Here is a 27,247-nt window from a genome sequence, read left to right on the forward strand (position 1 = left end):
TGCGAGAGGCCAGCGGGCAGCCCTGCCCCGGGCGCGTTTGCAGCGAGGGCGGGAGGGCAGCCTCGCCTCGCCTTCCTGCGCGCAGCCGGTTCCGGGCCTGCACTGTTTTTGCGCCCTGAGGGGATCAACTCGCGCAGGAAGGATGGAGAGGGCGCTCTCTCGGCGGCGGGGACGTGCGCGCCCCGCCCGGCTGCTGCTCCGCCTGGGCGCCTCTCAGAGCCTCAGTTTCCCCACGCGTGAAGTTACGAGGGGCGGTCGCGGCCGATTTCTGGGCGCCTGGGCTCCGCGCAGCCCCCACCCCGGCTGGGTGGGCGGGGCCTGGGATCTCGCGGCCGCCGCCACCCTGGTCGCCGCCCCGTCCCCGCGGGGCTGAGGCTGGGAGGCCCCGCCCCCCGCCCACGAGGAAGTGGCTGCGGCGCCGCGCGGGGCCCAGAGCCGGTTCGGCGCGTCGACTGCCCAGAGTCCGCGGCCGGGGCGCCCCGAGGTGAGGGGGCTGGGGGACCCTCCGGAGGGGAGGGGGCGCCCGGAGGGGAGGGGGCGGAGAGTTGCATGCAGGTGAGGAGGGTGCGGGACGCCCGCAGACGTGGGGGCGCGGGGAGAGGGTGCCTGCGTGAAGGGGCACAGGGCTGGGGGCTTGCCAGGTGTGTGGGGTCGCCTGGAGGTGAGGGGACCAGGGGATGGCGGGCCGGGCCCGGGGTGGGCGGCCCCCTCCGGGCGAGGGAAATGCAGGGCTCCCTGCCTCCGGCGCCCTCGGGGCGCCCCCGGCCTCCCCCCCGCGCCCCCCGCCCCCGTCGCCCCCGTCGCCCCGGCCTACCCCTTCCTGACCCTGCCCCGCGATCGGTGCCCCCCGCTATTTCGGGCCGCGAGGGCCCCACGCCCAGTCACTTCCCCTCCATCCTCCAGCCTTCCGGGTTGCTCCGGCCGGGAAATGAGCTGGCGCCCCCGCCCACCTTGCCCCTCCCTCCCCCTCCCCCCCCCGCCACCGCCGACGCCCCCCCACCGCCCACCCCCCTGCCCCTGGGGCCCGGGTCCGCGGTCCTCACCGGGAGGGGGTCCCGGACGCCGGACTGAGTGGCCCCTCCTTGGCCGGCGGCGGGAGAGCAGCGGGGCCCGCCCAGGGCGGTGACAGTAACACTAAGAAGCCCCGTAGCCAGCCTAGCGCGGGGACGGAGCCGGAGGCTCTCCCGGGGTGCTTCCAGGCTGTCCCCGGACTCCCCGCGCCTGGCAGGCGGCGCTGCCCAGTGGTTACGGACACCCGTTCCCCGGGACCAGGGTAAGAGTGCCAGCTTCCATCACTGGCCGATGACCTTAGCAAGTCACCTAACTTCCCTGGACCTCAACCTATCTTATCTGTAGAATGGGGACGTCCCGAGGCTTCCATGGGATACTGTGTGGAAGTGCCAGGCACACACAGAGTACAGGTGCTCCTACTGTTGCCACTACCATTATAAGGCCTGCCCACATTTATCAAAGTGTGTGGATGATGCTAACCTCTGAGATTTGGGGTCCGAATCCCTAACCGGGCCATGTAGGAGCTGTGTGGCTTTGAGCAAATCTTGGCTTTTTGTCTGAGTCTGTTTCCTTCTGTACAAAATGAAGGTTTAAAAAAGAAAAAAAAAAAAAACCCACAAAACTTTTTAGGCTTGCTTTCAAAGAGAATGTATGTCAAAGTCTTGGGTAAAAATACTGGGCATTTAAAGATGCCGGTAAAGGTGTGTCTCTGTGCATACACCCTCTCAGTTAGTTAAATGGTGTCCCAACATGTTAGTGTCACAATTTACTCTTGCCATGTTTATAGTCCTCTGGATTTTTCCACCCTTCCACCATTCTAAAGGGGGTTATTAACATGTTTGCTTAAAAAAAAAAAAAAAGTTATTTTCTTAGCACCAGAAGGAATTTATGCCACCAAAGAGTGTCAATTTTTAAGTTCCTGTTGGTGTTATTCTGCTTGTTCCGACCCAGTTGTTGAATTGTTACTGTGTTGCTCTTCAGAAAGGCTGAACAAATGAGCAGCAAATGAGAGTTTCTCCACAACCCTGCCAACACTGAGTTTTATGTGTTTTTGGAGTTTGTTTTGTTTGGATTGCTTTATTAGTAAGCTTTAATGGTGCCTTTGTATGATTGTTTTCATTTATGTTTCTTGACTTGATTTTTGCGTGGTTTAGAAGACTTCGGGAGCAGACCTGGGGAGGAGGTATTAGCTGGTCTGTCTGGGGTGGCAAGGGCTACTCCATCCACAACAGGAAGTTGAGTAACTGCTTAGCACGTGTGCAAAATGGCTTGCTGGCAGCTCCCTGGAGCTTCTGAGCTGGGTGGGGACTTCCCTGAGTGCCTGTAGGGCCAGGATCTTGCTCCAGACTGCTCCTGCCTGGCTTAGTCTCAGACACACCAAACCTCTGGCTTCAGAGGAACTTGGCCAAGCTTCTCTGAAAGCAGTAAGGAACCTACAGCCGGTACCTTGTTCAGCCCCAACCTTTTCTGATCGAGATGTGAAGGAAGCATTGGCTGAGGGCATCCAGCCAGTATGGAGAGTCAGAATTTGACCCCAGCACTGTAAGGAAGGAGCGCTGAGCCAGGCTTCACCTGGCTTGCTCTGCTTTGGAGGGGAGCTGAGTCTTCCCAAATGCTCAGAGAGGACCTTCTAGATTTCAGGTTTCCAACCTTTGCTAATCATTGACCCTAATCAGGAAGGAAAAAAAAAAAAACTGAGCACGTACTCCCCAGTAAATATTTACAAATTGCATACATAGGCCACTGAGATAATAAAACATATTCATTTCTTGTAGCCCATCCCCTAAAGAAAAGGATGGGATTCCTGCAACCACATTTAAGAAATATTATTGAGCACCTATTATGTGCCCGGCACTCTAGTTGGTGGGCAGATACCTGGGTGGACAAAGCACATACCCTGCCCCTAGGGAGCTTACCTCCTCCATATCCCAATGCGGGGTCTCTGGCACCCCCTGGAGGGAAAGCCACTCCCTACTTTGGAGACCCGAACTCCCTCCCAGACCTCAGGCCACCCTTCCCTGTGCTCTCCCAGCCCCAGCCCTGGGTGATCTCCAGCCCATTCATACTGAGTGTTCATTGTGTGCTGGAAGGATGCAGGGGAAGGGCTACTGGGAACGCGCAGATCCTGGCTTTAGGCTGACAGAGCGGAGCCAGCCGGGGGAGGCTCGGCGTTTGGCCCACACTCCCCCAGCCTCTGTTTCTGGGGTAATGAGGCACAGAGCACTGCACATGGACTCCTAGTCCCAACACTGTCCCCAGAGCCCCTTCCTCCTTCCCTCTGACCCCCAATCGTCCAGTGGTCCCACGGTGCTGACTCACAGAGGCACAGTGACAAGTGGGTGGGTGTTCCCGAGGCCATGGCCTCAGCCTGACTTTGTCTCCCCCCCCGGGAGCCATTGCTGAGGCACTGTGTTGTCGACACCCTTGGGCAAAGCAACTCTAGTTGGTATTCTTTAGGGTGACTGACTGGTTGGCGGTGGGTGCTACCTCAGGTCCCATGGAGGTTTTCCTGGGAACGATGACGTCAGTTCCCACGGCAGGGTGGCCAGTCTGACCGCCTGGAACAATCCAGTGATTCTCCTCTAGGAGGATGTAGCCCTGAGGCGACAGTGGCCAGAGAAGCTACTCCCCTCTCTGGGTTACCACTTCCTCATTGCTAACTTGGGGGTTGGGAGTCATTGCTGAGGCCCTGCTGGTTTTAGTTGCTTTGCAGAAGTTATGAAAACGGGAAAATGCACTCTTCCCTCCCACCCCCTTCCCCCGGATCTACCCCCCAGCCCCTTTAAGGTGTTAGTTAATGCAGCGTACTATGAGTATTTCTGTCTGAATTCATGCTAAAGTGTGATTGGCTGATAGATGTGATCTGAGCCTCCCCCCAGCCTGTCCCACTGTGCCTGTGGTCATCTTTATCAATCCCTTCCTCTCCCACTTGAGGACCTTTGTTTGGGTCCCAGGGAACAATGGTCAGGGCTCCCCAAGTTCTCTTGGCTGTGTTACTAGAATGGGAGCTGCTGTCTTCAGCAGCCCTCACAGCCTGGAACTCTGGAACATCACGCTAGACAGGCTTTTGCAGCCTGGCCCCCGGGTCTAGATACTCTTGCCAAGACCCTGCAAGAGGCAGAGACGCCCAGTCACACGGTCTGGGACAGTTGGAGCTGGGAAGTTGCATTCTGCGGATGAGCGGTGGGCCCAGAGACCCTCAGGGCTGTAGCCCCAGGGCTTCTTCCTTCTGGGCCACCAGGGGCTGAAAGGGTGGTGGGGGAATTGGCCTCCACAGCGGCCAACAAGCACCCGGCTGGGCCCCACTGGCGACCTTGGAAAATGGGGGTGGGCAGATTAGCACAGATAGGCCTGGTCCTCCCACTGCTTGTCGTCTGCAGTGTGGATGGTGAAGTGCTCCCACCAAGCTGGATGCCCATGCTGACCCCGCCCAGCGGCACCGGAAGTGCTGGGGGAAGTCCCCATCAGACCTGCTGACCTGAGCTGAGGGCCCCGAAGCACCACTTCCGGGGCCTTTGCCTTCCACAGAGAGGCCTTATAAGGAGAGGCTGGGGAAGCAGCCATGTGGGAGCAGTGTGCTTGTGTGTGCACGTGCAAGACTGGACATGTGTGAGCGTGCACGGCTGGACACTTGTGAGCATTTGGGAGCAGTGTGCTTGTGTGTGTGTGCAAGGCTGAACACGCATGAGCATGTGGGAGCAGTATGCTTGTGTGTGTGCATGCAAGGCTGAACAGGTATGAGCGTGCAAGGCTAGATGCGTGTGAGCGTGCACGGCTGGACACTTGTGAGCATGTGGGAGCAGTGTGCTTGTGTGTGTGCGTGCAAGACTGGACACATGTGAGCGTGCAAGGCTAGATGCGTGTGAGCATGCACGGCTGGACACTTGTGAGCACGTGGGAGCAGTGTGCTTGTCTGTTCATGTGCGAGACTGGACACGTGTGCTCGTGCAAGGCTGAACACGTGTGAGCATATGGTGGCAGTGTGCTTGTGTGTGCACGTGCAAGGCTGAACATGCATGAGCGTGTGTGGCCTGAGCAGGTGTATCAGCTTTCTCTTCCTCAGCAGTGTTGCTCGAGGACCCACTTGGTGCCCTGCTCCAGGCATGTCCCTACCTTGTCCCTGCATGTGTGTCTGTGTGTCCGTGAGACCTGGGCTGCCCCAGGAACCTCCCAGAGCTTCCTGCTGTAAATAAAAACAGGTTTTGCATCTGGGGTGGGCAGGAGGAGCAGGGGCCACAAGGCGGTGAGCTGGGGGTCAGGAAGCCGGGCCCGGCAGGATTTGTGGTGCCACCTGGGGCAGGCCCGTCACTGAGCCCTGGATTTCTTGGGGGACAGTGGGCTACATGCAGCCCGTCTCTAGCGGCTGGGCCCCAACTCCATGCTGTGCCTTCCAGCAGGGCCTCTGGGTCAGCCACGTGGAAGCTGAGCCTGAACAGGTGGCCATTCTCCTGAGGGGCCGGATAGGTGCCCACTAGTTTCCTGGGGTGTTCAGGGCTCAGACCCAGAGCTGGGGAGAAGCCTGCCTTTAGCCCAGTCCATGGGCTGCAGACCTGCCAACGGGTTCCTGGTGACACCTGCCAGGTGTGACTGGGCAGGTAGCTTCCCCTCGCTGAACCTCAGCCTGTCTGTCTGTCATCTGGGGCTGTGGCATCTGAGCACTAAAGTCAAGAACACCTGGGGTGGGGGGATGGGTGAGACAGGTGAAGGGGACTAAGAGCACACTTATCTTGATGAGCGCTGAGTAACGTATAGAATGGAGTCACTACGCTCTACACCTGAAACTAAGAGAACACTGTGTGAACGCTACTGGAATTAAAAAAAATGCCTGGACTGCTTAGAGCTAGCAAGTAAGGAGCATTCAGGAAATGTTGGGTGGTGGTTGTTTTTTGTTCTTTTGGGTTTTTTTAAGATTTTAAGTCCTCTCTACACCCAACATGGGGTTTGAACTCGCAACCCCAAGTTCAAGAGTTGCATGCTCTACCGACTGAGCCAGCCAGGCGTCCCAGTGGTTTAATTTTTTTTTCTTTTTAAATCAGAGAGAGTGAGCACAAGCAGAGGGAGGGACAGAGGCAGAGGGAGAAGCAGGCTCCCCGCTGAGCAAGGAGCCCGATGCGGGACTCGATCCCAGGACCCTGGGATCATGACCTGAGCCGAAGGCAGACGCTTAACCAGCTGAGCCACCCAGGTGGCCCCTGTTTTAATTTTTAATAAAGAACTTCCTCTGCTGGGTACTAGTGACAGCATACAGCTGGCTTCCTCACGTACTTAGGTAGCACCGACTACGTGCCAAGCACCCAGGCACTGGGGAAAGCAGTGTGGACGAGACCCGTGAGAACTGTGTGCATCCAGCTCCGTAAGTCCCAGCTCGGGGACACCGCAGGTGCTGTGAACGAGAACCGCGTAACGAATGCTCAGTGATGATTCTCTGCGGGGAGACTTCCATCGGGAATAGGGAGCGCTGGGGTAGGGGCCGGTGGCTGAAGCTGCAAACAGCGGTCAGAGAGGGTAAGGTGGCCTTGGAACATGGACTTGAAGGGCAGCAGCACGGGCTCGCCATGCAGGCCCCCCAGGGGAAGAGCTCTGGGGGCCGGGGGAACAGCCAGTGCAAAGCCTGAGGCCCGTGGGCCCTGGGATCAGCCGCGGGGCTACCCGGGGAGATGGATTCCCACTCGGGTGGGTCGTGGCTGGATGTGACCCCGCGGGAGCTGCGTCTCCTGAACACCTACTACGTGCCAGGTGTGGCTTAATGTCTTATTTTACCCTCTCAACGCCTCTGGGGGCAGGACTCCTGTTCCCACTGTGCAGGTTGGACACTGAGGTTCGGAGGGGTGAGCCATGTGCCCAGGGTCAGTCACCGCGGGCAAGCGTGCAGCCCGGCTCCGCCACAGGCCCCGCGGCTGAGTGGGGAAGTGGGGAGAGCATGGGTTTGAGAAAGTGCTGTTCACTTCGGGTCTTTCCAGATGAGGAGGACTCTGCCGAAAGGAACCGGGGTGGGCAGAGCTGGGCAGGGAGGCGAGGGGGCGAAGGGACTGCCCGTCACCCACTGTGGTGTGTAGCCCACCCCGCCTCAGGCTCAGTGGGCGGCAGGGGGGAGGCTGGGGAGCTGCAGTCCGGGCTGGGCCCAGTCCTGGGGGTGCACCCAGCGGCCCTCTGTACCCGCCTTCACCCCCACAGTCCAGCCAGCCACTCGGGGCCCCGTCCTGCCCTTCCTGTGGAAGGGACAGCAAGTGGCTTTTCTGGCTGAGGATGGGATGTGTGTGTCAGTCCGTGCCCCTGCCCGCAGGCCCCTGCAGACCGGCCTCCTCCCCTCGGTCTCCTGGAAACCAGAGCTCCGGGCGCGGAAGGCTGCCTGCTGTGTGCTGGGCACAGCGCTCATCTCATCCTCACCCCATCCTTTTTTCTTTTTTTTTTAAGATTTTCTTTATTTGAGAGCAAGCACGAGTGGGGGGAAGGGGCAGAGGGAGAGGCAGAAGCAGGCTCCCCACTGAGCAGGGAGCCCGACGCGGGGCTCGATCCCAGGACCCCGGGATCACGACCTGGGCCGAAGGCAGATGCTTCACCGACTGAGCCACCCAGACGCCCCTCACTCCATCCTTCTGCAGGGGAGGGGGCCCTCTACCCTTGAGGAAACTGAGGCACAGATGATGAGCGACACAGGCTCAGCACACCCCACTCACGGGAAGGCCAGGCTGGCCCCTGCTGCCCTCCCACAAGGTCAGCTGGGGCCTCTTCTGGGATCAGAGGCGGGGCTGACTGGGGGTCCCTTCCCCTCTCGGGCACAGGAGCTCAGCGGCCATGGCCTACCACAGCTTCCTGGTGGAACCCATCAGCTGCCACGCCTGGAACAAGGACCGCACCCGTGAGTGCCGCTGCCACAGGATGGGGGGGGTGCGGGAGCCCCCGGAGTGCATGCGGGCGGTAAACTGGCCAGGCGCCCTGGACCGTGGGCTCTGGGGCTGGCTGTCCCCCTCCTTCACCTCCGGTCGCCAGTGTGGAAGAGGGGATGGACGAGCTCTGGGCACACGCAGGGGCAGCCGGCCAGGGGGCCCTGCTGCAGGTGCCGCTGGGGAGGGAAACACACAGGAGGAGGGAAATCACTGGAGGCAGAGGCGCTGGTTTAGAAAAGGTGGCCAGGGAGGTGTTTTGGAGGAGGTGAGGGAGCCGGCCATGCCAAGGCCTGACGGCAGGAGATCCTGGCACTGCCCGGAGCAGCAAGGAGCCCAGGGCTGGAGTTGGGAGCAGAGGGCAGGAGACTGCTGTGGGGGTGCCTATGGGTGCAGGTGAAGGATGGCTAGTCCCAGGCGAGGGGTCACAAGGTGCTTCAGGGAGCCCCGTGCCAAGGCAGAGGGGTGAAGGGCGCTCCTGGGAGAGGGGACTTGAGGGAAGGGGGAGCCTGGGCACACACACCTCCTCCCACTCCCTACCCCTACCCTTCTCTCCTGCAGAGATTGCCATCTGCCCCAACAACCATGAGGTGCACATCTATGAGAAGAGCGGGGCCAAGTGGGTCAAGGTGCACGAGCTCAAGGAGCACAATGGGCAGGTGACAGGTACGTCAGGCTAACTGGGATCACTCTCCAGAAAGGAGACGGGATGGCGCAGGGCCACCCAATCACTGTGTTAGGTAGGATAGTTTGGGTTGCAAGTAACACAACCCTAATTCAAACTGGCTCAAGTTACAAAGGGATCATGTTGACTCATGTTGGCTCATGTTACTGAAAACCTGAAGAGGTTTTGGGCTTCAGGAAAGGCTTGATCCAGCAGCTCAGTTCGGCATTACCAAGGACCCATTTCTTTTCTGTCTCTTGGCTTTCCAGCATGTTTGGTGATATTCTGGAGAAACGTAACACTCTCAGTATTAGTTCTAAGTGGCACCCCCTGGAGCAGCTTGCATCCAAATTGTGGCCTCAAGCCCCTCCTACGTGGATGCCAGAGAGCCTTTCTGCTTGGATGGCTTCAGCCTGTTTCCTCCCCATTCCACAGGCATCGATTGGGCCCCCGAGAGTAACCGAATCGTGACCTGTGGCACAGACCGCAATGCCTACGTGTGGACGCTGAAGGGCCGCACGTGGAAACCCACCCTCGTCATCCTGAGGATCAACCGGGCTGCTCGCTGTGTGCGCTGGGCTCCCCAGGAGAACAAGTTTGCTGTGGGTAGTGGCTCCCGCGTCATCTCCATCTGCTATTTTGAGCAGGAAAATGACTGGTGGGTGCCTGGGCAGGGTCAGGGTGGGTTGGGAGGGACCCTGGGGCTGCAGACCAAAAGGTGGTGGGACTAGTGTCCCAGAGAGCACTGGACAGGTGTCAGGAGCCCTGTTCACAAGACCCTGGGGAAGTATGTCCTCTCTGGACCTTGTAGGTGAGGTGCCGGGCACTCCCACAGCCCTGTCTCGGAACTAAGGGCACAGATCACCCCAGGACCGCCTCTGTGAGCGTTGCCTAAAGCCCTGTGCACGCACACACATGGACCCCCTGACAGCCCTCTGGACTGGGCGTCTGTTGTCCCCACTTTTCAGATGAGCAAAGTAAGTCACCCTGAGGTCAGGTCACTTGTCCGAGATGTCCAGCCTGTCGTGCTTTCTTCCCCTGCGTCCCTGAGGGCAGAGACTAGGCTGGAGTCTGGGGGACTTGAGATTGAATTCGGCCCTGGCCAGTTAGCTGCTATGGGACAGCCTGCCCCAGGTTTGTCGTGAGGTTTAAAGGCCGCCAGGGATAGAGTTCCCAGCTGGAGGGGACCCTGCTCCCCACTGGCCTGATCCAGGCCCTGAGAGGCCCGTGGGCCAACAGTGCCCAGGCCCCTCCCTCCGGGGACCCTAGGGGGTCTGCAGGGCTCCATGGGAAGGTAGAGTCCCTGGGGCACTGAGGCCTTGGGTGCTGAGAGTGCCGGTCCCCCTCCCCTCTCCCTGTCCGTGTGTCCAGGTGGGTGTGCAAGCACATCAAGAAGCCCATTCGTTCCACTGTCCTCAGCCTGGACTGGCACCCCAACAACGTGCTCCTAGCCGCGGGCTCCTGTGACTTCAAGTGCAGGTGAGCGGGGGGGGGGGCCCTGAAATCAGGAGGGGAACCAGGGTGGAGGGAGCCCCGCGCCCTGCCTTCCAGACCAGCTCTGCCGCCAGCAGGATGACCCGGGGCCTCAGTCCAGCATCTGTGAGGTTTTGCTTTTGGAGGGGTCGCCATTGGGTCCTGTCTCCAGCCCATGGAGAGTCTCGGCAGGATGCACCCTTTGCTACCTCTTCATGTCGGCAAGGCCTCTTTCCTAGGTCCTCCTCTCCTTCAGTTTCCTTGTCTTCCACCTGAAGGACAATGAGTGGGTATGCTTCTCACACTAAGGCATAAATGACTGAGAAGCTTAGACAGACCTGCCTCATTATCTCGGGCCTGGAAGGTAGTGTCCTCAGTCCCCACTGGCTGTTTCTACTTCTGGGCCTGGCACCCGTGAGCTTCCCAAGGCCTGGGGCTCCCAGCTCCAGACAGATGGCCTGGGTCTCTGAAGCGCCGCCCAGGAAACAAGGCTCCAGCAGGCTCCAGGGGCGGCCCCTGGACATGGAGAGGGGTAACGTCCTGCTGAGGTTCTGTTGGTGGGTGGGGAAGCTGGTTTGTGGGCACCTGATCTGTCCAGGGACCCCGTGCTGGCCCTGAGGCCCAGACTCGTCCAAGCGTGAAGATGCAGGTCACGAAAAGCCGGCTCTGTAGCCACAAGGCCCCGGCTGGGCACTCTGGCCTCACCAGGCCAGTCTGGGAGAGAAGTCCCTTGCCAGGCGCCTCCCGGACCCCCTCGGCCATTGCGGTTTGTTTCCCTTGGTCTCTCCTGGCAGGATCTTCTCGGCCTACATCAAGGAGGTGGAGGAGCGGCCAGCACCCACCCCGTGGGGCTCCAAGATGCCCTTCGGGGAGCTGATGTTTGAGTCCAGCAGTAGCTGCGGCTGGGTGCACGGCGTCTGCTTTTCGGCCAGTGGCAGCCGCGTGGCCTGGGTCAGCCACGACAGCACCGTGTGCCTGGCCGATGCCGACAAGAAAATGGCGTGAGTACAGGCCACAGGGGTGGCGGAGGGGGTTTGGGCAACCAAGGCACAGACGGGGAGCGGCCGGAGCGGCTGACTCCCCGCCCCCCACTGTCTCTCTCAGCGTCGCGACTCTGGCCTCTGAAACGCTGCCGCTGCTGGCCCTGACCTTCATCACGGACAACAGTCTGGTGGCAGCGGTGAGGCAGGGAGGGGCAGGGAGGGGAGCGGTGCTAGTTAGAGCGGCTCTCCACTGGTCTCCCCCCACCTTCTCTTCCTCCTTGGTCAGAACGGGCTGGCTTATGCTGCTGTAACAAGGCCCCAGTGCAGGTGTTTGGGGGGCGGGGGGGGCTGCGTCTCCAACATGCGCCCCCGCTGCCATGCAGGGAGAAGGGGGAGGCGGAGAATTGTGCCCTGGACCCTGAGGTCTCTGCTTACGTCTTACAGGCCAGTGGGTGTGTGGGGGCAGCACAGTTCTCCCCCGCATCCAGAAGGGCGCTGCTCTCCTCCTGCCCACCGATCTGTCTCCCCTCTTCCCCCCACATCCCCCCTCAGCCAACACCCTCGGGTCCCGGACGGTGAGGGCGGACTCAGGCCTGCTTTGCCTACAGAAGCATCCAGCTGTGGGGTATTCTCCGGTTGGGCAGGGCACAAGGTCCCCGAGCTTCCAGGGAAGGCGGCCACCCCTAGATGCTCCCACCACCCCCCAGCACCCGGTCCCTGTCCGTATACCCAGGGTGGGCCCGGCCGTGTCTCGGGCTGGTGTGGGCTTCCCTGGGGCTCCACCCAAGTCCCGTCACCAGACTCCCTTGGTGTCGTGCCTTGTCTCCAGCCTCTGTTTCCCCGTGCATAAGATGGTGGCGCTGTGCCCGCCCTCGGCCACGCTCCTGTGACCTCCCCGCTCTGTCGCCCTGTCGCAGGGCCACGACTGTTTCCCGGTGCTGTTTACCTACGACGGCACCACAGGGACGCTGAGCTTTGGCGGGCGGCTGGACGTGCCCAAGCAGAGCTCACAGCGCGGCCTGACGGCCCGAGAGCGCTTCCAGAACCTGGACAAGAAGGCGAGCTCGGAGGGCAGCGTGGCCTCGGGCGCTGGCCTGGACTCGCTGCACAAGAACAGCGTGAGGTGAGGGCGGACCGACCCTGACTCCGCTCCCAGCAGCGTCAAAAATGGGGGGCCCTGACTTAGGAAGCGGGCGACCTCTGGGTGGCACAACAGCATCGGGTGAGGGCAGCGCAGGCGCTGTGGGACCGTCGCGGTTCTCTGGGACGACCAGAGGGCCACCAGCCCTGCGGGCAGGGCCATGGCTGAAACGGTCCTGCCGCCGCCTCCCTGAGCAGTGAGGCGGGATGAGGCGTGAGGAACTGTCCACGGCGCCCCAGGCCTGCCAGCCCCGGGTGTCCAGCCCGCAGCCAAGCGGGGAGAAGTACGGTGGGACTTCTGACCCTTCCTGACCGCCCCCGACCCCGGCTGGGTAACCCCCCCGCGGCCATCAGGTCCAGTGTCATTTTCAGACCCAACTCCTGAGCCCGGCTTGCAGGGCTCGTCAGCACGACCCCCCGGTTTTGCTTCCCCCCATCCTGCTACACTCCGGTCACTCTGGACATCGCCCACACACGTGGGATCCGTGCCCGGCCTCTGCACATCCGCTTCCATTTGCCTGGGCTTTCCTACTGCTCCTCCAAGCAGACTCGCGAGCCCCTCCTCTGCAGCCCCTCCCGGCCCACTTCCCGGCTCTCTGCGGGGCGCACCCCACCCGCACAGCCCAGCACTTCTCACCGGAGTCGGGTGGGAGCTCCTGGAAGGCGGGCGGGCGTGAGTCCAGCAAAGGGCCACGGCTGGGACCCATGAAGCCCTCCTCCTCTTTGCAGCCAGATCTCGGTGCTCAGCGGGGGGAAGGCCAAGTGCTCCCAGTTCTGCACCACAGGAATGGATGGCGGCATGAGCATCTGGGACGTGAAGGTGAGTCCTAGCCCACCTTGGCCCTTCCTCCCCCTGGCCCTCCTTGATGGATAGCCCCTTTTATTCCTCTAGGAGGAAGGCACTTCTTTGGGATGAAGGCAGGGGGAGATGGGCACCCCTGGGGCACCTCCCTTTAGGGCTGGGATTCAAACCCAGGTCTGCCCAACTCCAAAGACCAGGTTCTCTGTCCTCTGCCAGGGGCTGGGCTGGCTAGAGGTCAGGTCCCTGGGGGGGGCGGGTGTGTGGGGACAACCAAGAACCAGCCTGTCTGTTCTGCTGTCTCCTTCCAGAGCTTGGAATCAGCCATGAAGGACCTCAAGATCAAATGACCCATGAGACATAGGTTGCCCTCATCCCAGCTGCTGGGGGAGGGGGTCAGGGAGGCTAAGGATTGCTTTGCTGAATGTTTCTAGGGTAGCAGTTTGGGTCCCCCTGGGGACTGCTCCAGCTGGAGGGGAGGGAGGGAGGGATGGGAAGCTTTTCTGACCTATTGAAGGAACAGGTGCCTTTTTCTTATAAAGAGCTGCTTTCATTTATTGTTAAAAACAAAAATGTTCTCAAAGCACTGTGCTGGTCATGAACTGCAACAACGTGGATGTAATAAAAAAAGCAATCATAGAGCTGGTCTCCCGTGTTTGGGAGGAGCGTGTGTTCTCACGGGCACAGGTCCCTTCTGCTCTACCAGAAAAATTGATCCCGAAGCCCAAGGGCCTTCTCCCTGCTTCCCTTTCCCTCGCAGTCCAGCCAGGGCGAGGCTGGACCCTGGTGGCTTCCCTGTCACTCGGCAGTCGGATTCCCAGACCAGTGCTTGCATGTTCCAGGCTGCTGCTGGGCTTTAATGGAAACTGATTTCTCGACTTGACATTTGCAGCTGGTTTCTGATAAATGTGCATCATTTCCTAAGACCATTTCCCCCCCATTCCTATTTCACGCAGATGGCCTTTCCTGCGTAACACATGCTTCTGTTACCTAATTATTCAGTCACAGCCGGGTAATGAGTTACATCCACAGATCCTAATTGTGAATGGCCTTACGTTTGCAGGATGGAAGATACCTAAACATACCTTATCCCAGACTGTTCTAGGGCCAGTCCGTCAGGATATCCCCCAGTCAGAAAAGGCCCGCTCTCTTTTAAATCACAACAAGATAGAAATTCTAAGATCCCAGGAGACAGACCCACAACTCCTCTTATTCTAATTGCTTGCCAAGGCCCTCCCAGCCTGTACCAGCCCGCTGTAAGGTGGAGCTTCTGGTCCCAGAGCTGACGGGACTGTTGTCAGGCCCTGGAAGGCCAGGGAGGTGTCCACATATCTTTTTTTTTTTTTTTTTAAAGATTTTATTTATTTATTTGAGAAAGAGAGTGAGTATGAGAAGGGGAGGGTCAGAGGGAGAAGCAGACTCCCCGCTGAGCGGGGAGCCCGATGCGGGACTCGATCCTGGGACTCCAGGATCATAACCTGAGACGAAGGCAGTTGCTTAACCAACTAAGCCACCCAGGCGCCCCACATATCTTTTTTTTATAGCTCACCTCAGGGCTGAAAAGTGGCCCCAGAATATCAGTGTTCTGAGACCCTGACGAGCAGGCTCTCCTCACTCGGAGAAGGATGAGCAGGAAGCATGCTCTTTGGCTGCAGGGGCCTCGTAGATGTGAACTGTCTGCCCTCGTTAGAGACAATACTTGGCTGAAAACTGACAGGCTCAATGTTTTGCTTCTAAGGAGGAGGAAAAGGCATTAGAGGACTAGGTCGGATAGGGCTGGGCTTCTGTGGCAGGTGGGAAGTACATCAGGGAAGGAGGGGATTGGACCCTGTTCTGTGGTGGACACTAGGGCCACTGGCCAGGCTTTCTACGCCCTGCCCCACTGGATGTTGAGGACAGTGGAGGGGACAAGCAGCTCATAGTCTGGTGGGGGCAGTTGATGATGACAACCCAATGTTGGGGAGGGAGCTGGTGGAGCAAGAAAAGGAGGGACTGGGACTGAGGGAAGATTCCACGCAAGTCATAACGTGCAAGAGGGCTGTGAGCAAGAGTCTGACCTTTCTAGGAGCCAGAGGACTGATGTGCAGGACAGGGATGAGGTGGGTGGTGAGACTGGGAAGGTCCCCAGAGACCAGCTTCTGGCGGTCCTTGGCATTCTGGGGAACCAGGCCACTAAAATGGGAAGACATGAGGCTGCTGGTGCAGTTGTGTGGGTGTGAGGTGACCTGGGAATAACACAGGCCCTGGGGACCAGCGGGATGCAGGGGATGAGGGACAGGGAGGAGCTGGGATGACCTGGGTGAGTGGAGAACACAACTGGGAATATCCTAACACGAGTCATTATGTCCCCACTGTGGGAAGGTTTTGGGGCGCCTGGGTGGCTCAGTTGGTTGTGTCCTCGATTTTCGGCTCAGGTCATGATCTCAGGGTCATGAGATCGAGCTCTGTGTTGGGCTGAGTGTAGAGTCTGCTTGGGATTCTTTCTCTCCCCTCCCTCTACCCCACCCCCCCAATGTGCACGCACGCACTCAAATCTTAAAAAGGGGGGGCGGCCTTGTCACCCCCTTTTAAGAGAAGACTGAATGCCAGAGAAAGAAGTTACCTCCTCAGAGTCTCACGGGCAGGAGGCAGCAGAGCCAGGATCCAAACTCAGGTCTGACTTCCGAGCCCCACTGGAGGGGCACCTGCTGAAACGTACCTGATGTGGGTCCGAATCGCTAGCTGAGCCAGGAAGGACATGCTTCGAGCCAGAAGTCTTGCCGACACGTCACCCCGGTACACAGGTGAGATCTGTACGACCACTCGGAGGCCCGTAGACACCAGGGACATCCTGGCTTCTAGTCTCACACCAAGGTCCAACCAGACAAGGACAAGTCCCGGGCACACAGGGAGCCCTGCTGGCCCAGCCGTTCCTGCAAAGCCCTGGCTGCCAGCACGTTAGAGGCCACCTCCTCACCACCCCGTGTGGCTCTAGTTCGGCCGGCTGGCAGCCCCCGGAGCCAAAGACAGAGTACTCTGTCCGTGAACCTTCCAGACAACCACCACCTTCTTGTTCGTCTTCTCAGAGAACCTCATTTTCACGGCACAGACCTGAACCAGCTCTGCACGACCTCCAAGGGGTGGGGGGCTCTGGCCAACCTCTGAGGTTCAGTCCCGCTTCTCAGGTCCAGGGTCAGGGATTTTCCACAGGCCAGGGGGAGCTGCAGATGCTGGCAGCTGTGGTAACCCTTCCGGGGCTCCTGGGGCTGTTGACCTCCAGCATGGTCAAGCCCAGGGGGCGTGGCAGGAGTCCCTGGAAGCCAGGGGCCCAACTCCATCTCTGCCACTAAATCCTCCTTTCTGACCTCAGGCCAAACCCCTGCTTGGCACCGGTTACTGACCTCTCAGGACCGTATGCAAAGGATGCTGGTGTTCACAAGGCGGAGTGCCCCTGACGAAGGGGTGCGGGAGCAGGAACAGGCACAGTGGCCGAGTCTGCAGGCGGCTCACGTGATGGTGCTAAGCCTCAGTTTCCCTGCTGCCATCCCCACCAGGGTGGTAAGGATGGCATGAGGTCATGCCCAGCAGTCATGCCAGGTATTGGGATGCTCCTCCCAGCACTGAAATCCTGACACTGTGAACACCAGGGGCACCTGGAGGGGAGGACAGGGAGGCACGGTGCTGCTGCTATGGACCGTGGACCGGTCCCTGGTCACTCTGGCTTAGGGTCTACCACACTTGGGTTAAAGGAGGGGAGGGACGAACTCTGTATCCCGAGGTCTCTCCTAGCTCAGATGCCCAGGGACCAGTCCCCACACCCGGCTGGGTGCTGCCAGAACCTCGTGCGGCAGACCTGCCCGAGAGCAACACCATGCCCTGCTGGGGAAAAGGGCCCAAGCACAAGGGCCCAAAAATGGATCACAGAACAAAGATTATGATAATGTCAAGTTTAATCTGCCAAATATACAAGTTGGACTTGTGGAGTATGTTTTGCCTGGGTGCTGCACAGTAAACAGAGGCTTCTTGAAATGATCAACGGGGAAGGTTAAGAATGGGCCCTAGCGCTGGCCAAAAGGGTGGGGATGGGGCGGGGAAGGGCAGAGGGGACTGGCTGGGGACGAGCCATGACCCTCATGGACCCAGGGGCACGGGCTCCCAGACGACAGCCCCTCTGAGTGAGCACCCAGGCAACACAGACCGGGGCCGGTTGTTGCAAACTTGTCAGCAGCTGCCCCCCCACACAATCAGCCCCTACCGGGCAACCTACGGGACAAATGGAAGCTCTTCTTACCCCACCTCCCAGGCACCCCCAACAAGAGTTCTGAATTCTAAAAACAGCAAAAACATTCGAATGGTTACATATGAAATGCTGTCCCGCATCTTTCTGTCTCAAAGATAGCAGCCGCTCCCTCCCCCCAGCCCTCCCCACCATCCCCCCAAACAATTTCTGTGCCAAGATGAAAAGGAGGCCCCAGGCTGCGGGGGCTCCTTGCCGTGAGGGGCTGCTGCTGCGGCGGCGCCAGGACGGGGCAGGCGAGACTCGGCAGAGGGCCTGGCGGCGCGGCCGGACCCCTGGGGCCTCCTCCCGCAGGCCGTGCTACTTATTCAGGGACAGCGACTGCATCCGTTTTCCCGACAAAGTCGCGTCATCCTTTGCTGAGGGCGGGAAGGGAAGGGCAGGTGTTAACGTGACACCACCCCTCCGACACACACGCGCCCACACACCCCGGGAGCACGGCACTGAGGGCTCGAAGACCACAGAAAACATTCGGGGCAACGGGCTCCGCCGGCAGAGGAACAGGCCTGGGGGGAAGAGGGTTCCTGTGGAAGCCACTGCGCCCTGGTGTCCAGACATTCCCGTCACATTTGGGGGGCTGCCCCCTGACACAAGCCCACCACACAATCTACGGGGCAAAGAAGAACCTCTAACCACCCCCAGGCGAAACCCCACAATTACACCCTCTCCCCGTGGGCGCTGCAGCCTCTGACCAGCAACAACAGTCCAAGGCCTTTCCTGCTTGGGGTCTGGGAGGAAAGAGCTACCAGTGGGGAGCTGGGACAGCAGGCTACCTCCAGTGTAGTGTGACAACCCTGGGGCAGCTGATCTCCCCCTTCTAGGCCTCGGTTTCCTCGTGATTTGGTGAGGAGGCAGGACAGCAGATCCCTAAGGGCTCTTGTGGCCCCACGTGTACAGAGGGGTGCGTGAGACCAGGAGGCGGAAAGTCATGAGTCAAATGCTCCTATAAACCAGACCAACTCCCCACAGCTCCCGCCACCAACCTCTGACCCCACTGGAGGGAGAGCACGGAAGAGGGAGAGCTGGGCCAGATTTCATCCGGGGTGCATGTGAGGTCCAGCCCACGCCTGCCCTACCCTCTCCAGCCCCTCAGATGGACAGCGGTTCCCCGAGGCAGCTCTCCCGACTACACAAGGCACCAGATACCTTAGCAGGACCGTCCAGCCTGGAAGGTATGCCCTAGCTGCATCCCTGCGGCTTCCGTCGGCTGCTGTGCACGGTGCTCTGCTTAGATTCAAACCCTAGTCTGACTCCGGGCTGCTGCTGGACGCTCCCCGCACCCTAGGACGTGGTGGGCAGGAACGCCCACCTCCACGTGACGAGAAAGGCACATGCATGTACCCACAGGCTGGGTCTCTAGCCAACAACCCAACCCCATCCCATCACACAACAAGGACACTGAAGCGCAGGGTTTGGTGGCTTGCCCAGAACCAGAGTCAGGCAGCCACACGAGCTCACCACTCACCTTTCCTCTCTTCTTCTTTCTTCCTGGCAGCCTCTTCCCGCTGTTTCCGGATGATCGCCAGCCGGGCAAGGTCAGCTTTGGCTTGCTCTGTCTTCCCAGCTAAATGCATTTTCATGTAGCGCTCCTTTGCTTTCTGCTTCTCGATTTCTTCTCTGTTTGGATAAAATGGTGTCACAGGGAACATATTCACAACCATTATCAGCTGAGCTGAATGTGGAAGCCAGGATAGAAGCCAAGTCCTCGGGCCTGGGGCCCAAGTGGAGGAGGGCACCCTGGCTCCGCATACCCCCTTCGTGATGGACACTCACCAAACAAGCAGAGGCACGGGCCTGGACCTCTGACGGACAGACTTAAGGGGCTGGAGTAAGTTCAAGTGGTGCAGCAGCTTCCCCAGACAGCAGAGGATGGGGGTGAGCTTAGCACAGAGTGAACAATGTCTGCACTCGGGGGTAAGGGGGTGCTAACTAGGGTCTCGTGTCCACAGCGAGAAAGGAGGACCAAAAACCAAGTGAACAGTGTATCCAAAGATGAGCAGGAGGAGGAAGGCACTGGAAACCACATTCTGTGAGGGGTAGAGAAGGGAGTGGACCAAGTAGCCCCAGATGGGAACCACACCCACCCAATCTCAGGTCAACAGAACACAGCACATTCTCAATCAGGGCAGCTCAGATGTGTAAGAGACTGCCCTCCAGGGTGTGAGCCCCCACTGAGGAGGGTGTGGGAATGAGAGCTAGGCTCCCACAGGACAAAGGTGTCAGTAAGTCACCAACCCAGTAGGTAGAAAAAGAGGTGATGGAGGATCTTCCTCCCAGGCCTGAGATTTTGAACTGGAGTGAGCACACTTTTCACTGTGCTATTGGATGGTCCCACTTATACCAGGTTCCTGGAAGAGCCAAGTACTGGAGGAGGGGGCAGGGAAGCCCTGCCTAGCAGGAGCCTGGGGGAAGGACCTGGCCTCCCGGAGGCCTTCACAGCACACGGCACTGAGTAATAAGAAACAAAACATGGGGACGGGCCCGACAGAAGGAGAGAAGGCCAGCCACCGAAAGTCAGGAGACTCTGGATAAGAAACGTGCTACAGAGATGAGACTAGAATACCTCTCAGCTCAGCAGATCCTACCCTGGGAGGTAGGTGCAGAGCCAGGAGCCTCTAAGCTAAGCAGCAGAGATCCAAACCTGGTGGGGGGGGGGGGGGCAGTATGCCCTGGAGGCATCTGGAATGATGAGCAAGGCTACCAAAGGCTCTGCAAAGCCCCCTCAGTGAAGGCTAAGTGCCAGGCAGGATGCTGGACCTTATGGCTTTCACTCTGCAACCTCAAAAAGCAGGGGTAACAACAGGATCCCCTTTTTACTGTTGAGAGGGAAACTACCAGAAGGCTAGAATCCTTAGTGGCCTCTAATCACACCCTGAGCTCATGAGCCTTCCCTGTGGGGTTTTCTAGACCCCTCAGCCATCATGGGGTTAGCACAGGAAGGCAGATTTAAATCCTAGCAGCCCAGGAAGGAAAAAAAAAAACAGGGCAGCTTTCCCTAGAGGACTTCAACCTCTTGTAAGGCCCCTGGTATCAGCCGGCGGCCATGCAGAGTCAGGGCACTACTTGTCAAGCAATGGCCGTGTGCAGAGCACTCCAGTCCTGGACTGAGGCCCTCACACAACCCAGAGGAGGCTGTCCGCAGCTCCATTTCCACCTGGGATTTGGGGAGCCCTCAGGCAGCCAGCACACCTCTCTGCACTGTGCGGCCTTCTCCCACACCCCATGGCAGTGACACCAGAAGAATGCAGGCCAGCAATGGTCAGATCAGGCCGGAGAAGGGAAGTGTCCCTGGAACGGGGTGCCCTGGAGGAAGGGACTATAGAATAACCGTCCGTATCCTTGGGCATTACTTCAGGTGCAATGCTCAGGTCCCAATCTGTTGTTCTATTTTTCCCTGCTGGGTTCCTACTAGTAGAAAAAAATTATTTTTGTTTTGTGTTTTTGGAGAAGCTTCTATAGAGCCTTTGGGGAATAAGATGAAACAAAAATAAATGCTGTAGTTGGAGCCCCGACCCAGTCACTGGGAACCTCAGAGCCCAGGAGGCAAGGGCAGGGGATCTGAGCGCCTCAGCCACGCCCCCACTCTGCCCCGCCCCGCAGGCCAGCCCCCGGCCCACGTGCCCAGGTCTCAAGCCCAGCAGCAGTGATTACCGTTCTCTCCTTGAAAGTTCCTTGGGCCCATCCAGGTCCAATTGTGTGACCTTTTTGGTTGTCTGTGCCACCCGGTTAGGGTTCTCGATGTCGATGAGCCCCTCCACGCCTTTGCGCTTTTGCTAAGATGGGACAAGAAGCTGGCTGTTGGAGAAGTTTAGTCCTGCAGAGCCCCTGAGGGCCACTCCCACCGTCTCCCAACAGCCCACCTGGACGGGGACAAACTCCTGCTCCACCCCCCGGCCCAACATGATGCTCGGCCTGAGCCTCACAGTGGGAATAGCACTCAGGAGAGTCTTCACCAGCCTGGGAGGTACAAGGACGGTGAGTGCACACGACTAGAGCCCAATCTATGCCGAGTCCCAGCAACCAGGGATTATTCTCTGTTTCGGAGGTGAAAGAACAGACACAGGACTAACTAACTTGCCTAAGGCCAACCAGGAAGTAGACAGCAGGTGGGCTGAGAACCCAAGCCCAACTCACAAGCTCTCAACACAGAGCACTATGCCCCCACTGCAAGCCCAGCCCCTGCAAGCAGTTTTCCATGGAATCTCACGGATGACTGCAACAGCACTGCTGGATCCCCGGGGCAGGCCAGGCCAAGGATGTTCTCAGGACCAATTCCAACTCCCAGCCATCTCAGCTGAGGGGACGGAAATGACTTGAGAATGAGCCACGAGATCACAATCAGTTCTAGTAAGCTGCACCTCCCACCTCCCCTGGGGGAAGTTCAGCAAGAGCACAAGTCCTCAACGTAACAGGCTGGGTCCAAGTTTCAGGTCATGTCGAGCCCAGCTTTTCTCTTTAAGTGACCAAGGAGACAGCTTCCAAACAGCAGTGAATCTGACACAGAGCTCCAGACACCAACAGCCAATCCAGCTACCTGTAAACGCCTCCACTTGGTTACTGACATCGCGAAGTGAACGTGCCTCACGCACCCTGCTCCTTCCAACCATCCTTAGGCCATAGCCTTATGCCTCCTTCCCTCAGCCCCTGAAGCCACCCCTCGGCAAACCCCAATGAGCCCATCTCTTAAAACGTGGTGTGAATCTGCCCGCTCGTCTCCACAGCCACTGCCTCCATCCCAACACAAGTCAGTTTCTTGTCTGGAGACCTGTTGCCATTTCCCTGCTTATAACCTCAACACCCTAGGATTTACTCTTTGCAGAGAAGCCAAAACCACCTTTCAAAAGCAAGTCTGGTCATCTCTCCCTCCCACTTCAAGGCCTCCACCAGCCGCCCCCCACCCACAACAGTGAAAGCCAAACCCCTTCAAGTGCCACACAGGAGCTGCCCTTGCGAACCCCTCCTCCCTCCTCCCTGGCCACGCCTCCCTGCATCCACCAAGGCACAGGCCCCAGCAGCCTCCTGCTGCTCCTGTTCCCGCCCCAGGGCCCCCGAGTTTGCTAACCCAGCCGCCCGGACTGCTCTGCACGGTAATTTTCACACACCTGCCTCCAGCCCGTTTGTTCAGATCTCAGTTTGAAAGCCACGTCCTCACCACACACTACTTCACGTACCCATGATCACAGTCCATCTTGTTCATAATACCTGCCACTACTTGAAATTATGCTGTGCGTTTACTTCCTTACTGTAACTCCCTATTAGGACATAACCCCTTCTGAGCAAGGACTCTGTCCGCATCTACATTGGAAATGGTAATCAAAAGGCACTCGATCAACGTTTGCTGACTGAATGAGTCCAAGTCCCAGGCCTCTACCGAACGCAGTACCTGGTAATCGTCTTCTTCATCTTCACTCTCATCTGAGTCTAAGGATTTCTTCTCCTTTTTGGGGTCACCTGCAGCCCCATCTCCACCTTCTTCTCCTTGTTCCTCTTCTTCCTGTTTCAGAAATGGACAACCTGCAAAATCAAAAATGCACAAACCCCCTAGACTGTGACCCCTGCTCCCATCACCTCCAGACTGTGGACCCAGAGAAATTAAGCCCCAGAAGGCTGGGACCAAGTAGGAGAAGGGTCCTACTCTGAGACCCTAGTCCTAGTAGGGGACCTGGGTCAGAGGCAGCCTATCTACTCGGCTCCACAGCCTGAAAGCCATTCCCACAGTCCAACCTGGGGGAGAAGTTCATCTCCCAGGGTCAGAAAAACTCAGCTGTGGGGCTGGAAACCACAGTCCTGCGCAGCTCCCCTCCTGCTTCCCCAGCTGCCACACGCAGCTGCCAGATCCTGAGCCAGTCCTCCTCTGCTCTCCACTCCCACAGTTAATGGCAGGCCAGCCACTCCAACCTGCCCATGCAGAGGCCTTGCTGCATTGGCTTCCTAAGACAACACCCAACATGCCGCTTCCTTCCACTTTTCTTGCTTCCCCACCAAAACTATTCCTAACAAAAACAGTAGGTCCTTCCCCCTTAGCACTTGCCCACACATTCTCCAAGGTCCTGTTTAGCTGCCAGCCCCTCCGTCAAGCCCTCCTCCCCTCTCTCCCAGAACATGTGGCCCCTCCCTTCTAGGGGCTCCCAGGCACTTCACAGCTGTGTCACTCATCGGGCCTGACTATGCTCTTTTCGGCCCTTATCCAGGGGCAGATCTAATGGTGTAGTCAGGGATGTGGACATCAACGATGATGGAAACATTCTATTTCCTGACAATAGGCTGGAAAAAACACTGCAGGAACAGAGTACAGTGAACTACTAAGCTCAGACTAGAGGCAGAAGGGTGAACAGCGTCCGTGAGAGTCACAGAGAAGATGACGTTCGGCAAGGCCTGGAAAAACGAATAGTACTTTCCCTGCTGGGGGTGTGGGAAGGCAGGGCATCATGTCATGCTGGCTCTGGCAAGAGGTCTGGCATGGCTATAGCAAACAAATGGGGACTGCTGGGAACTTGAGCCGTGGATGGGCTGAGCCTGGCGGAAGGACAGCTCCCAGAAAGCAGGAACACAGGGCCAAGAACAGAGACCCACTAAGGCAATCACTGCTAAAAGAACAAAGTTCTAATTGATTCAATCAGAAGATGGCTCTCCTCTTCACTGTCGGTTGTTCTGGGACACCTGCCTGCTGTCCATGCCCCACCCCCACCCCAAACCTCAGGTGCTGGCTTCTTCCTAGGAAATAGGTGGTCTTTGCCTGGCCTCTCTGGATGCCAAAGAGGCAGGAAACCACCCTGGGCCATTCCAGTGGCCTGGACAGGCACGTACTCACCCTGGCCTTCTGCTTCTCAGCCTGGAGCTGTGCGTCGATCTCCTCAGGGCTTGTGTACTGCCTTGCCCGGCCTTTGTGGCCTCCCTTTCTCCCTGCACAAAGATTGGCAGTTTAGGAAGGTGGGAGGGAATTGGCTTCCTTGATTGCCCTGAGCCCCAGGGGGCTGTGTCCTGCTTGAGGTGCTCTCATCAGAGGCTGCAGAGTCCTCCCCCACCCTTCACCCAGCACCACCCAAACCTATACTCTCCTACCTTCACATGTTCAAAGGGACCAAAGGAGCAACATGTGACCACCTGAGGCAGCCCCAAACTGTGTGCTGCATGTAGCTTCCTACAAATGAGACCCAAGGGGAGGATATGGGGGAGGGCACACCACACATAATAACTGGCCAAATCCCATGGTCCCTTAGAAACCAAACACAGTGCACCGAAATGCAGTCAGAACATGTAACACTCACATCCTGCTGTGACTACAGTGGTTTTTAAATGTTCTGTCACAGCCATGCACTCATCTGATCCTCAGAATAAACCTATGAGGAGTCACAGCTGGTCCTGCTCTGCAGACAAGATACTTAAGATTCAAATCTCAGCTCTACCACTTGCTAGCTTTTGGCAGGTACTTAACCTCTGAGTCTCCGTTTCTCCATCTGTGTTCTTATCTCCTAGAGTTTTCAGGCGAACGAATTTAACATGTGTAAAGCTCTTGGAACGGTGCCTGGCATTGAATAAGCACTACAGAAACGTACGCTACATTTGTTATTTTTCTAATAGGGTATTTTGGCAGGAGGAAAAAAACAAAGCCACTGACCACATCAGTGATTTACTGTAAATGTCAGAGAATATAATAAAATACTTCACGTTCACCTAAGTGGTATGGTAGAAAGAAAAAACCTAAAACCTATTGAAAACTTTCTTCTGCTTGGAGTAAGCAGCATAGCCGGCAAAGTTAAAGTTGAGAATGAAGCCGACTACCTTCTAACAGTTAAAAATGTGACTGTAAATTAAAGCTCATCTAAGAGTATCAGTTTTACAGTCTGACCCTCTTGAGCGAAGACAAAAGACTGACCCCTGCTAAAGCCAACAGCCAGTTTTATAGCAGGATGGCACCTGCTCTGCTGGTCCTGGAGGATGCTGGGGGTTGTGGCCTCAATCCATCCCCACCTCTTCTGGAAGCTTCGGCCCAGCTGACTTCCAGCGAGTGTCTCACTGAGTGCAGAGAATCTGTAATTAGACAGCCAGAGCTCCTCTGGACTCCAGAGCCAGTAGCAGAGAAACAAACCTCTCTTATTTCCTAGACAGCAGCTGCAAAGCCGTAATTGGGCTGCTATAGACTACACCACCCATTTTTAATGACTACCTGGGTTCCCAGGGGTGTCTCAGTCTATGCTCATGAAAGTCCTATTTTGAGAGATCAAGCCTGCCGCTTAAAAAAAAAACAAAACCAACACCCTTTCTTGCCCTCTTAATATTCCAGGCAGTAGTCAAAACTCAAAACTGGCTCCTACAGGCTCTCATCCAGCACACCTGGCTAGGGGAGACTGACCTTAGTTTGGCTTACCATAACTTTTATCAAAAACTGCTCCTGCCTTTAAAAGTGTTTCACATTTACACAATGGAAACAAGAGGGCATCCTTTTCTCTCAGGGAACTTTATACTTTAAAATAAAAAAAGTCTTTTGTTTTGCTTTTCAAGCAAATCAACACAAGCAAGAAATGTAAATCGTATCTGCCCATGAAGCTTTTCACAAGCCAAAGATCAAGTCACTTAACCAAGATATTCAGGATTTTCTAATTCTAACCTCCAACCTTGGCTCAAAGTATCTATGAAATAGGACCCTTAGAGCCAGAATTCTGGAACCGAAAGGGTTCAATCAGCACCCTCCTTTTGCAGAACACAAGACTGAGAAAAATGGAAGAGACATGGCTCTTGCTACCACAGACGAAATCAGGAGGGAGGTAGGTTTAAATGGATTCGGCTCTGTAACCCCCAATATCTCTGCAAGTAAAATCAGGAAGTCATTTAGGTTTGAAAAAACTCCAAGTAGATTTCCTGTGGGCTGAAGCATCTTAACCAACATGACACATGAGCTACCGCTATTAACCGAACATCTGTTCTGTGCCAGGAGTTTGCCGGGCACTTTGAGTGCTCTATTTTTTTATGACCTCTATCTCCAGCTCTCCAAGCTAAGGGTTATTAGCCAGGTGCTCCAGATGAGAAAAACAGGCTGGAATTAAGTGATTTCTTCCAAGCCACGGGGTTGGACAGTGACACAGCTAGACTTCAAGAACTTCTGAGTCTTAGGGAAAAGACAATGAAGGACTGGTCTACCGTGCATCCTCTATTTTCCTGGCCAAGAAGCTGACAAAACCCTACAAATAATGCTTAATGGGCACTTAACTGTGATGCGCGCTCCACGTGGATTACCTAGTTTAAGCCTCCCACCTGTACTATGAGGTAGGTACAATCATAAGCCCGGTTTGCAAATGAGAAAACCCAAACACAGGGAGGTGAAGCGACTGGCTCAAAAGCACACATGGAGCCGCTGACGAATAGGGGCGGTCAAAGCCAAGTCGGCCAGGCTCGAGCATCGAGTTAGGTCTCATTCGGCAGGCCCGGCTCGCCCAGAGCTCGAGAGGGCCCACGTTTTACGCGCAAGGCAGAGGGCCCGGCACAGGCGCGGGACGCGGTGACTCAGTCCCCGGCTAGAAGCGGGAGGAAACTCCAGATCCCCCAGGCCAGGAGAAGTGCGCCCTAGATCCGGCCTTCCGTGTCGGCGAGGACCCGGAGCCTCAGAGTCTCCCCAGGCCCACGAAGGAGGGGCTCGTGGCCACTCCGGTCCTCAGTTTCTCCATTCGGACAATTGGGCGTCGAGGCCCACACCTGGCCCTCAGCCGGCGCGGACGTCCTCCCTCTGCGCCACTCTCCGAGACGCCCGCGGGCTGAATGAACAGCGGGTGCCGGACTCGGGCAGCCCCTCGAGGCCCGCGGGCCACGCGCGTTCGGCCCTCACCTCCTTTAGGCATCGCGGCTCCAGCGGCTGCGGCGGCGGCGGCGGCGGCGCCTCGAACTGACACCGGAACCGGAAACACCTCGGGCTCGACTTCTTCCGACCGGCTCAGTTTTCCTCAGCGCTCCGCCGCCGCCGCCGCGAGGGCCGGGGACCTCAGGGAAGCCGGCGCACGGAGACTGTCCCGCGCGTCGCCTGAG

General features: G+C 57.7%; 2 protein-coding genes across 6 annotated transcripts; one reads left to right on the plus strand and one right to left on the minus strand.

The window, feature by feature from the left end:
* Positions 1 to 359: 359 nt before the first annotated feature.
* Positions 360 to 16,919, plus strand: ARPC1B (actin related protein 2/3 complex subunit 1B). Of its 4 annotated transcripts, XM_036064837.2 has the most exons (11): positions 392 to 484; positions 6,281 to 6,364; positions 7,794 to 7,870; positions 8,457 to 8,561; positions 8,995 to 9,217; positions 9,931 to 10,038; positions 10,827 to 11,033; positions 11,137 to 11,212; positions 11,933 to 12,138; positions 12,885 to 12,975; positions 13,266 to 13,593. In XM_036064837.2, the coding sequence occupies exons 3-11, from the start codon at positions 7,807 to 7,809 to the stop codon at positions 13,302 to 13,304; spliced, it is 1,119 nt and encodes a 372-aa protein (XP_035920730.1). In that variant the 5' UTR covers positions 392 to 484; positions 6,281 to 6,364; positions 7,794 to 7,806; the 3' UTR covers positions 13,305 to 13,593. The 4 variants fall into 4 exon arrangements, with proteins under 4 accessions (XP_077930476.1, XP_035920729.1, XP_035920730.1 ...); XM_078074350.1 differs by lacking the exons at positions 6,281 to 6,364; positions 13,266 to 13,593 and adding an exon at positions 16,304 to 16,919 and having other exon boundaries at positions 360 to 484; XM_036064836.2 differs by lacking the exon at positions 6,281 to 6,364 and having other exon boundaries at positions 360 to 484.
* PDAP1 (PDGFA associated protein 1) lies at positions 16,866 to 27,193 on the minus strand. 2 transcript variants are annotated; one of them, XM_036064846.2, is made up of 6 exons: positions 27,051 to 27,193; positions 24,042 to 24,133; positions 22,614 to 22,724; positions 20,882 to 21,003; positions 18,696 to 18,847; positions 16,866 to 17,589 (listed from the first exon to the last, which is right to left on the minus strand). In XM_036064846.2, exons 1-6 carry the CDS (start codon positions 27,061 to 27,063, stop codon positions 17,531 to 17,533), a joined length of 549 nt encoding a protein of 182 aa, XP_035920739.1. In that variant the 5' UTR covers positions 27,064 to 27,193; the 3' UTR covers positions 16,866 to 17,530. The 2 variants fall into 2 exon arrangements, with proteins under 2 accessions (XP_035920739.1, XP_035920738.1); XM_036064845.2 differs by lacking the exon at positions 16,866 to 17,589 and adding an exon at positions 17,645 to 18,454 and having other exon boundaries at positions 27,051 to 27,147.
* Positions 27,194 to 27,247: the final 54 nt, after the last annotated feature.

The sequence above is a fragment of the Halichoerus grypus genome, chromosome 6, assembly GCF_964656455.1.
Source record: "Halichoerus grypus chromosome 6, mHalGry1.hap1.1, whole genome shotgun sequence".
Classification (NCBI taxonomy): domain Eukaryota; kingdom Metazoa; phylum Chordata; class Mammalia; order Carnivora; family Phocidae; genus Halichoerus; species Halichoerus grypus.